At 42.5% G+C, this 11072-nt stretch overlaps 1 protein-coding gene across 2 annotated transcripts; it reads left to right on the forward strand.

Annotated features, from left to right (window-relative positions):
• Window positions 1–5509: 5509 nt before the first annotated feature.
• TSTD3 (thiosulfate sulfurtransferase like domain containing 3) lies at window positions 5510–10894 on the forward strand. 2 transcript variants are annotated; one of them, XM_066612953.1, is made up of 4 exons: window positions 5510–5687; window positions 8250–8423; window positions 8629–8788; window positions 10323–10894. In XM_066612953.1, the coding sequence occupies exons 1-4, from the start codon at window positions 5534–5536 to the stop codon at window positions 10351–10353; spliced, it is 519 nt and encodes a 172-aa protein (XP_066469050.1). In that variant the 5' UTR covers window positions 5510–5533; the 3' UTR covers window positions 10354–10894. The 2 variants fall into 2 exon arrangements, with proteins under 2 accessions (XP_066469050.1, XP_066469043.1); XM_066612946.1 differs by lacking the exon at window positions 10323–10894 and adding an exon at window positions 9319–10220.
• The last annotated feature ends 178 nt before the right edge of the window (window positions 10895–11072 follow it).

Below are 11072 nucleotides of genomic sequence, written 5' to 3' on the forward strand. Positions count from 1 at the left end.
TCTGCCACTTTGCAGGGTTCTCACACAGGCGCACATACATGTGGCACATTTCAGAGGTTCTGACAATTGCATGTATGATGGAAGGTGGTTGAACCCCATCCCGTGTGTGCACCAGTGTCAGAAACCTAGATTGCCCACCTGAAAGGAGTTCTGCTGCACCAGAGTGGTCATATTACAGCCCAAAGATTTACAAACTAACTGCCTAATTAAACTATTGATACTGAATTATAAAGACCAAGGGCCCAATCCTATCCAGTTTTCCAGTGCTGATGCAGCTGTACCAATGGGGCGTGCACTGCACCCTGTGGTAGGGAGGCAATCACAGAGGCCTTAAGGTATGGGAACATTTGTTCCCTTACCTTGGGACTGCATTGCAACTACACTGGTGCTGGAAATTTGGATAGGATTGTGGTTTGGATCCAGGGGATTAGATTTTAACATATGCTGTTTTTCCACAAACAATTGCACTTAAAATGGTTTGCAATACACAAAATGCAGCCACAGTTAATATTCATTCTTAAGACATAACCATAATTCTGAAAACGTAATTAGTATTCAATCTGAAAATATTTCAGTTGAGATTAACTTTAATAATCTGAATATAACAATATAAACAAAGGTAATTTAACAAATAAGGAATTCTGATGATACATACAAGCAGTAATAAAATCAAATGCAAACATAGGTGGTAGCTAAATAGCAAAGATGTTAGCACCACCACCTGGAACGCACCACACATTGTACCACCTACTCTCCAGAAAGTCCAGTTTCCACAGCAAGCATACACGGAGGTATGAACATCTGGTACCTTGTTCTTGGCAGTGCAACCTGGAATGCCACTGGATGCCACCTTGGGTCTGCCACCAGCCCTTTACAGCTCTCGTCAAACAGTTCCTTCAATTGCAGAGAGGTGCAGAGCTTCTGGTTTGATTTAAAGGGAATGCGCAAAGGAAGGAGCTCTTCTTTGGTTACAGTACGTGGTCTCAGTAAAACAAACTGGAAGTCCAACACTTTCATGTTTGAAGAAACCGCACAAGGTAAGGAGGCGGTTGATCCACTTTTCACTCCCTTTCAGTGGGTGGAAAGCAGATCAGAGCAGGTTGCATCTGCAGCATGCTGGAATTTATATTCTTTCTCCCACACATTGGGGCACACAAGGTGACTTACAACATGAAAACACAATATGCTGGAGCCTCCATATTCGTGGATTCCAAACCCACAGATGAACCCTCTTAAGACTTCCCAGACGTGACCCGAAACTAATTCCGGTTGCATCTGGGAGACTTTCTGAGACCCAAAGAACATAAGAAGAGTTCCGCTGGATCAGGCCATCTAGTCCAGCTTCCTGTATTTCACTGTGGCCCACCGAATGCCCCAGGGAACACACCAATTAATAAGAGACCTACATCCTGGTGCCCTCCCTTGCATCTCGCATTCTGATGTAGCCCATTTCTAAAATCAGGAGGTTGCACATACCCGTTATGACTTGTAACATGTAATGGATTTTTCCTCCAGAAACTTGTCCAATCCCCTTTTAAAGGCATCTAGGCCAGATGCCATCACAACATCCTGTGGCAAGGAGTTCCACAGACCAACCACACGCTGAGTAAATAAATATTTTCTTCTGTCTGTCCTAGCTCTCCCAACACTTAACTTTAGTGGATGTCCCCTGGTTCTGGTATTATGTGAAAGGGAAAAGAGTGTCTATCCACTCTGTCCATCCCCTGCATAATTTTGTATGTCTGAATCATGCCCCCCCTCATGCAGAGAAGCTGCACAGTTGCACAATGACTGCTAAAAACCAGAAGTTGCCTTTAAACTCCTTTGGGCTGCATGTGGCCTCTGAGACAAAGAACAGTACAGGATGTGACCAGAATGAGGTTCCAGTCGTGTTCGGAGACCCTGTGGGTCTAAACCCATGGATTCCATTATCCACAGATACTGAGGGCCCACCTGTAAATAATGAAAGATTAAACAATATCAAATCTTAAAATATAAAGCAATTAAAACAATAAGGCAGATCAGATCCCAATGGATCATGTAAATACTATTAAAATTACATTCATTAAAAGTGCCAGCCCATCATGTCAACAGTCAAATGCCTTCTTGATTTAAAAGGTCTTGAGGCCTTGTCAAAAGGTCTCCAAAGAGGGAGCTGTTCTTAACTCTATGGAGAGAGAATTCCATAAACATGACTAGATCATGATGTGGCAAGTTTGCAGAAATACATGAATATGGTCCATCTTTATGTCCATCTTTAGTTATAAGAATCTGTCAGTATATTATTTAATATATATGACATCACTACAACTTTCTTTTGAGATATGCTCTCATAAAAAGATAAATTTGCAGCTATCTGTAGACAAGGGACACCATATGGGCAGGCTGAAAGCCAACAACTAGTGAACCAGTTTGTGTGCCAGCTTAAATTTGTCACACTTCACCATATAAAGAAATGTTTTATCATAGTCTTCATTAAAACCAAGAAAAAGGCCAATAGTACATTTACTCAGAAAAATATACTTTTATGATTGAAAAAACAATATTTTTGATCAAAATCCTTTAAAAGCTATTAAACAATGTTTGAAAGAAGTATTTTTCCCCAACTTTCTAAACTCCTGGATCTGATCCAAATTTCTTTGTGTGCCCTGATGCAAAAGCGGCAATACCTCTATTAGGACTATCTAAATAGTTATTAGATAGTTATTATCTAAAACTTCACAAAGTTATAAGCAAGATTTCAAGTTCTTGAGAACACTTCCAGAATTCAAAACCTACTCACTACTTTAGAATATTTTAGTTGGTCCTAATAAAGATATTTAGGTTTTTGATATTGAACCAACATGGGTACCTGTGATCTCTCAGTATGGAGATGTTCATCTTTAAATGAATGGGAAGATGTTGCACATGTAGGATTTCCATGTGTGGACAGGAGCTGCTGTACACTGCCAGGTATTCTTAGATAGATCAGCCAAACAATTGTCTAAGTCAGAAATGTGTCTCATTTATTTTGGTGGATCAGTCAATTTGGTAGATCAATCAATTTTGGTATGTCAGTAGCTCCAACCACAACAATCTGTGGTATGTGTCAGTGGAAACCTTAAGAAAAGTAATAGGCTTTATGTTGAATCTGTTTGCATATTACAGTTCAATGCTGAAATGCTATCCATACCTACCTGAAAGTAAGTCCCATTAAAGTCAGTTGGGCTTACTTCTGAGTAAATAGGATTGTACTGCACTGTACGGTTGTGATCCTAAACCTGCTAGGCTCAGTGTTGTACGGTTGTATTTCCAGCACTAGTGGCTTAATTCTCAATGTTTGCTTTAACCTCGAAATATGCTACCTTCTGTTTCTTCAACTGTTCAGATAACCGTTTATGAAGTGCCATACTGTAGCTAGCTATCATATGACATGACTGGTTTGTACCAGTGATAGTTCTTGCATGTGGAAATGCAAAGCCACCATATGCCACTAGGCCGACTGCTAAAGGCCTTTCAAAATATTGTGAAACATTTCTTTAAATTAATTCACATTCTATTATAGCTGTATAAGAAATGACTTTGAACAATGGCTATCGTGAGTAGAAAACTTGCTGGTAATAATGACTTTGTACAAAGGAAGAAGCCTCAACTATTTTTTAAAAATATTTACTTTTAATGAGTTGAACATTTTATGTGTATAAGGAGCTTGGTCATAATACTACCAGCTGAATCACCAGTTTGTATCTCAGCTGGTAGCACAAGTCTTGCCAGTTGCCATTTGGAAGGCCCAAGCATATCTTTGCTCCCTGGGCTCTACAGGTAAGTAGAGAACTTTATACTTGATGGTATATATTTAAAACAGTCATTCTTGACATTCTTGCTTTAAAAAAATAAGGTAAGAAAAAATCTTGGAAGTACAAATTACATTCAGATGTTTGAGTTATTTAAAAATCAGTTATTTTAATTCCCAGTAGAGTCAGAACAGAGCATAAATGCACTTATCTCCGACATCTAGCATCACCCAGTATTGCCAGCTTCAAATGCACTAAGCACAAGCCTAACCCTCCTTTGTATCTGGCATTCAGAGATAGATTACCTCTAAAACCCAGAGGTTGTGTACAGTCATTATGGTTTGTCATCTGTGATGGACATTTCCTCCATAAACCTATCCAATCCCCTTTTAAATGCATCTCAGGCAGGTGCCATCACCACATCCTGTGGCAAGGATTTTCACAGGTTAATTACACACTTGGCAATTCTTCTTCCCCAACAATTGTTTTATTGGACAGATACTGAACATGTGCTTTCCACATGTGCTGCCTCCGATGCATCACCTGGCAGGACAAAGTTCCAAACAACACAGTCCTGGAACGTGCTGGAATCCCTAGCATGTATGCACTGCTGAAACAGAGACGCCTGCGTTGGCTCGGTCATGTCGTGAGAATGGATGATGGCCGGATCCCAAAGGATCTCCGCTATGGAGAACTCGTGCAAGGAAAGCGCCCTACAGGTAGACCACAGCTGCGATACAAGGACATCTGCAAGAGGGATCTGAAGGCCTTAGGAGTGGACCTCAACAAGTGGGAAACCCTGGCCTCTGAGCGGCCCGCTTGGAGGCAGGCTGTGCAGCATGGCCTTTCCCAGTTTGAAGAGACATTTGGGCAACAGTCTGAGGCAAAGAGGCAAAGAAGGAAGGCCCATAGCCAGGGAGACAGACCAGGGACAGACTGCACTTGCTCCCAGTGTGGAAGGGATTGTCACTCCCGAATTGGCCTTTTCAGCCACACTAGACGCTGTTGCAGAACCATCTTTCAGAGTGCGATACCATAGTCTTTCGAGACTGAAGGTTGCCAACAAGATTGGACAGATTGATGGATGAAAAAATCAATCCCAGGTTACAAGCCATGATGACTGTATGTGACCTCTGGTTTTGAGAGGCAGCCTATCTCTGAATGGCAGATGCAAGGGAGTGACAAGGGGTTGTAGGTATCTTATCTTGAGTGCTCCCTGAGGCATTAGATACAGGGAGCTGCACTAGCTGATCCAGTAGGGCTCTTTTTATGTTCCTTGTGGTTTTAAGGGATTGCCCTGCCAGGCTGCATTGTTATACGCATTTACTTAGAAGTAAGTTCCATTGATCTTCCAGTGGCTACCAAGTGAGGCTTGCACTGTTTTAAAAAGTAAGCCCTCCTGAGCATAGTGAGATACTTCATATGAATACAGGGTGACCAGAGGCAATGGAGGACAGAGTGCCTACACCTTTAACCATTGCATAAAAGAAGGAGTTTTGGCAAGTGCAGCTCAACATGACAAGGTTTCAAAAAGCTGCACCTGCCAAAATTCTCTCTGTTAAAGGTATAGATACTCTGTCCTCCATGGCATCTGGTCACCCTGCATTCCTAGGACTGGACAGCTGACTACAGTGTGTCGCTGGCAAGCACGCTGATGGGAGACAGGCAGTGAGCTGGACTGCTATAGCTCAGGAAGCCACGCAGACGTGGGAGGAGCGAAGTAGGGACGGGGAAAGGATACATGCGCTCAGGTGGGAAGCATGTGGGCTGGTTGTAGACAGTTCAGCCGGGTAGCCTCTTATTTAGCTGCACAGCGGACGGCAGGAGCTGCAGGCAGGAGCAGTGGGCTAAAGCTGCCAGCGCGGAGCAGGTTCTCTCTGCTGTGGGGATCGGGGCCCTTCTGCAATGCATGCTGTAAGTGCACTGGGGCGGGGAAAGAGCAGCGCGCCTATTGCGGAGGCACTTTTCTAATCAGTCACTAACTGTATAAAATTGCAGTATTTTCTGATATCATTGCGAAGCAGCATCCTTGCACCCTGATGTTCTCTTGCTTTAAAAACCTGCTCTTGGACTGCCATCCTATGCTGGATGCACTTACCTGGGAGTAAGTCCCATTGAAATCAGTGGGGCTTTCTTCTGAGTAGAAATGCCTAGATTGTGCTGTTCAGGGCCTATGAGAGGAATTTTATTGGGGGGTACGAAGTTTCTTTTGGGCCCCTTCCCAAAGGGGGAGGGGGCAGTAGGAGTAGACAGAACAGGAGACAAAAATAAGGCAGGGGGAGGGTGCTGACAGCCAGAATTGTCTTTGGAGCCCAGGTCTACTAGGCTTCTTGATGCAGAGCCCAGGTCTACCCAACCATGCAGCACTGGCAGCTAGGTAAAGTAATATACAAAACCAAACACACTCCTAAGTCTCTCTAAAATCTTTGAAATATATATAATCCATTGCAGAAAATTAGCATCATCATATTTAGGCTCACACTAGAATGAACTCCTGAAGTAGCTGTAGCCCCACAGCTGGGTCCCTGAGCTACCACGGTTATGGGATCCACAAGCCAAAGAGCTACTGAGGCAGGTTAGTTTCCTCCCAGATTTCACACTGGGTCATGGATGCATTCCTGAGCCTGATGTGTATGGCTTGCAGCAGCAGTAAACACTCACTGCATGCATGTGGTTGTGCCCCAGCATCATGCACAGACAGCAAGTTCAGATGAGATAGGAAAATGTCAGATTCCAGGAACTTTCTGGGCCCCGTCCTTTGGCTCCTGGACCCCCTTTCTGACCCTGGGCCTGGGTACAGATTACCCCCTCTCCTAAGCCCTGGTGCTGTTGGCTCCCCATCTAAGTGATATACCAATTTAGCTCCTCCAGTTCTACAATATCAAATAGTCCTAAACCACCTACTTCATAGTAAGCTTCCTTGCTACGAATAGGACCGTGCCCCAACTATGTTTAGTTTGTTGTGTGTTTGGGTATGTGGTTTTGCTTCATAAATTGAGGTCTATTGTAGTGGATCTGGGTTCCGATTCCAATTACTGTGGAACGATATGGGTGGGTGGTCTTAACCAAATTTACAATGTTATTGCTCAGTCTCAGTTCCCAATAATTTGTAAAATGGAAATAATCCTCACCTTTGTCACAGGTATGAGAACAAGCTGCATCAAAGATATAAAGAACTGTTTGTTGTATGAGCACTTCAAATAAAAGCTGTTGTTATATATCAAGGGTAGCCAAATTTGCTTAATGTAAGAGCCACTAACTCCAGAAGTTAGTGGTGGACCGGGGGGGGGGGCGGGCTAGCATGCTGTAGACCGGGGGGGGGGGGGGTCACAGAATCGGACATGACTTAATGATTGAACAACAACAAAAGAGCCACATACACAGGGTGACCAGAGATCCTCTTTTTCCAGGACATGTCTTCTTTTTTTAGCCTCATGTCCTGGAAAAGAACTTATGGTAAATGTTCTCCTTTTCTCTGTGAGAACGCCCCTGTAGGCAGCATAGAGCCTACTTATATTAATAAATTATACACAATATAGTTTTAAATTTAATATAGTAGTATAAGTAACAAGTAATATATAACCAAATGAAATCAATATACAAGAATTTTTTAGCTTCAATTTTGTCATGTCCTACATTTTTCTTGGATGTCCTAAATTTTGGGATGCCTTGTCCTCTTTTGTGGTTAGGACAGTTGGTCATCCTGCACATACAATAAACTTCAGATGTTTGAGAGCCACAATATTTAAGAAACATTTAAAATTCTTAAATGTATTTACTTGCCGTGAATGTTAAACTTAAGTTTTAATCCAGGGGACTCAGTTTATACTCAGTAAATAATTATAAAGCTTGAACAGTTTTCAAGTCTACCTTTTTATATTAATTGTGATACAGAAAGGAGCTCAGCCAACGTATTTCCAAGACCCGCACATTATAAGTCAGAAAGCCACTTTTGGCTCATGAGCTGTGGTTTGGCCACCCCTGTTATGTTATCTTTCATTTAAAGAAGCAGCATATACTGGTTTACAAAAAAGTCACAAGCTGCAAAGTAAGATAAAGCCCTTCTGTACTGTAAAGTTATGCAGAACAGGGCGGGGATTTCAGCAGCCATCACTGTGAAGAAAAACTGTTCTTATTGACATTCTCAGTTTTACATACTCATTAAAGGTACAGATTCTCTATTCCCTCTTGTATCTGGTGGGTCCAAAGCAGTGTTTCCCAAACATTTTTGATTACAATCCTAAATACAGTTTCTCAGTTGGGTGACCCATGCAAAACCTGTCTAGAGAAATTGATTCCTAAAGTGGTTTTTAGCTATGGCTGCAGGCAAGGACACAGACCATGCATGGTGACTGCAGGTATAGCCCCAACAGAGCCATATTCAGGTCAATGACACACATTAGTGTGGCATTGGCATTTGAGAAACCTTGGTCTAGATGTTACCACTACTTGTGCAATAATTTTTTTTCTTTCCAGATCTAAAAACTGAAAGACTGATTGTTTGTCACTTTTGCACTTCTGGGGATCATGATGTCTCCTACAAAGAGCTCAAGGACTTGCTGCAATCAAAAACTGTTTTTCTTATTGATGTTAGAGAGAAATGGGAAATTGGAGAGTATGGAAAAATCCCTGGGTCCATCAGTATTCCATGTAAGTAGTAGTTCCTGAATGGAAGGAAAGGGAAGACAAAAGGTTAGCTAGTTCAACACCTTGCACTGAGGCAAAGTCATACCTTAGACACACCTTAGACATAGGATTCACCATCATAACCTGAATTTTTTATTACCACTTGTATTTTTGCTTCATAATAAGTCTCTCCGAGCAAACTCTAATGGATTTAAATTTGTTTTTGCAGTGGATGATGTTGTAGAAGCTTTGCAGATGGATCCAGTACATTTTAAAGAAAGATACAATCAAGATATGCCTTCTAAATCAGACCATTTAGTTTTCTCCTGTATGGCAGGTGTGAGAAGCAAGCAAGCTCTAGCTGCTGCCAGATCCCTGGGTTTCAAAAGGTAAACATATCCAAGGAAGGATTGCATAGAATTGTTGCATCTTTTGGTAAATGAAGTAGTTCTTGCAGATCAGTTCTTGTTTGTGCCATAAGGCACATTGCAGCAGCCAAGAGGGGAGAGGAGTGGGAGGTGGATGGGAAGTGCTAGTTGGTGCTGGGCCTCCATACCAGTAGGAGGACCAGCAGGAATGCATAGTGGTAAGTATCCCACTGAGTGTCCTAAAAACATTTCTGGGCAGGGAAGGATGGCCCGGGGGCAGTTCAGGCCCGGGAGGGGGCCAGGGACAGCAGCAGAGGCTAGTACCAAATCCTATCCCCCTCCCAGGCTTTGGAGCCTGACACAGGTCTACTTAGTTCTACACCAGCTAAATAGCTGGCGCAGCTTTGAGTAGACCTGGGGCACTACACCTCCAGCTGCTTCTCTGACCCTGCAGGACACAGCAGCAGCCGGGGAGAGAATTGGACCCTAAGTAATTGTGAACCATTTGTACAGTAAGTAGAATTCTACTGAAATTCACTTTGTGCTTTCAGAGCTCAGCAATATGCTGGTGGCTTCAAAGAATGGGCAGAATATGAATCTTCAGGGAAAAATGACCTGGATTAACTCAGCATCCCAAAACTGCATAAGGCTAAGACTAGTGTCACTTGACTTTTGAGGCTCTATATGTACTTAAGAACTGTTTTTATGTTGCAAGGTACTGACTTTATTAGAAGATGGCAAGAAAAAAATTGGAATGTTTCATATTATTAACAGCATTTATATTCCACTTTTCAACAAAAAGTTCATAAAGTGGTTTACAAAGAAATAACAAATAACTAGTGGCTCTGTGTCCCAAAAGGGCTCAGAATCTAAATAGATGCAAAAGAACACCAGCAGACAGCCACTAGAAAAGACACTGCTGGGGTGCCCTACTAAATAAAAGAGCACCCACTTGAAAAAGCACCTCTTTCCCAGTTAGTATAGTCAAATTTCAATGTTAAACTTTTCTTCAGAGACTGTCAAATCAATCCAAACACTTTAAAACATTCTATAATTAAATGAACAATTCTACTTTAAAAGTAGATAGTTCAGTGATCAGAGTTAGAGAAAACTGACAATGGAATACAGGTATGTGTCACTTACCAACAGGGATATGTTCTTTAATCCTTGTTTTTGTGCAGTTAGGTTGTTAAGCTAACATTCAGCCTAATCTGATGCCAAACAGACACTCCCTGCCAGACACTCACTGACTGCACAGGCTACTGGAGACTGATTGCCTCTTCTTTGCATTAAGAGTCTCTTTGTTGTGTAAACAAACTCTGTTGCAGGCTTTGGAAGTCTGACTGCCTCCTTAAGAGCCTCTTCATTGTGCTTTGACAACCTGCATATTATGTGGGCCATTGTTAAGCAGAAGGTTGTTAAGTGGCACATGCCTGTACTTTGAAACTGGTCAGAGAAGTTGGCCCTCTGGATGGTGAGGGAGGGAAAGGGAAGATAAAAGGAGACTTAGAGATGGCAGAGAAATTAAATGAGTTCTTTGCATCTGTCTTCACAGCAGAAGACCGCGGGCAGATACCGCTGCCTGAACGGCCCCTCCTGACCAAGGAATTAAGTCATAGGTTAAAAGAGAAGATGTTTCAGACTTCATTGATTAAGTAAAGATCAATAAATCAGCGGGGCCCTGATGGCATCCACCCAAGAGTTATTAAGGAATTGAAGAATGAAGTTGCTGATCTCTTGACTAAAATATGCAACTTGTCCCTCAAAACGGCCACAGTGCCAGAAGATTGAAGGATAGCAAATGTCACGCCTATCTTTAAAAAGGGAAAGAGGGGGGACCCGGGAAACTATAGGCCGGTCAGCCTAACATCTATACTGGGTAAGATGGTGGAATACCTCATCAAAGATAGAATCTCAAAACACATAGGCAAACAAGCCTTGCTGAGGGAGAATCAGCATGGCTTCTGTAAGGGTAAATCTTGCCTCACGAACCTTATAGAATTCTTTGAAAAGATCTACAGGCATGTGGATGCAGGAGAACCCATAGACATTATATATCTGGACTTTCAGAAGGCGTTTGACACGGTCCCTCACCAAAGGCTACTGAAAAACTCCACAGTCAGGGAATTAGAGGGCAGGTCCTCTCCTGGATTGAGACCTGGTTGAAGACCAGGAAATAGAGAGTGGGTGTCAATGGGCAATTTTCACAATGGAGAGAAGTGAAAAGTGGTGTGCCCCAAGGATCTGTCCTGGGACCAATGCTTTTCAAACTCTTCATAAATGACCTGGAGACAGGGTTGAGCAG

This window comes from Tiliqua scincoides, chromosome 1 (genome assembly GCF_035046505.1).
Source record: "Tiliqua scincoides isolate rTilSci1 chromosome 1, rTilSci1.hap2, whole genome shotgun sequence".
Classification (NCBI taxonomy): Eukaryota; Metazoa; Chordata; class Lepidosauria; order Squamata; family Scincidae; genus Tiliqua; species Tiliqua scincoides.

What these genes read in the sequence shown, in the direction of transcription:
- TSTD3 (XM_066612946.1), top strand. Translation starts at nt 5,534, where the DNA reads ATGTGGGCTGGTTGTAGACAGTTCAGCCGGGTAGCCTCTTATTTAGCT. An exon ending in TGGGTCCATCAGTATTCCAT is followed by an intron (nt 8,424 to 8,628) that starts GTAAGTAGTAGT and finishes TTGTTTTTGCAG; the next exon opens with TGGATGATGTTGTAGAAGCT. An exon ending in AGATCCCTGGGTTTCAAAAG is followed by an intron (nt 8,789 to 9,318) that starts GTAAACATATCC and finishes TTGTGCTTTCAG; the next exon opens with AGCTCAGCAATATGCTGGTG.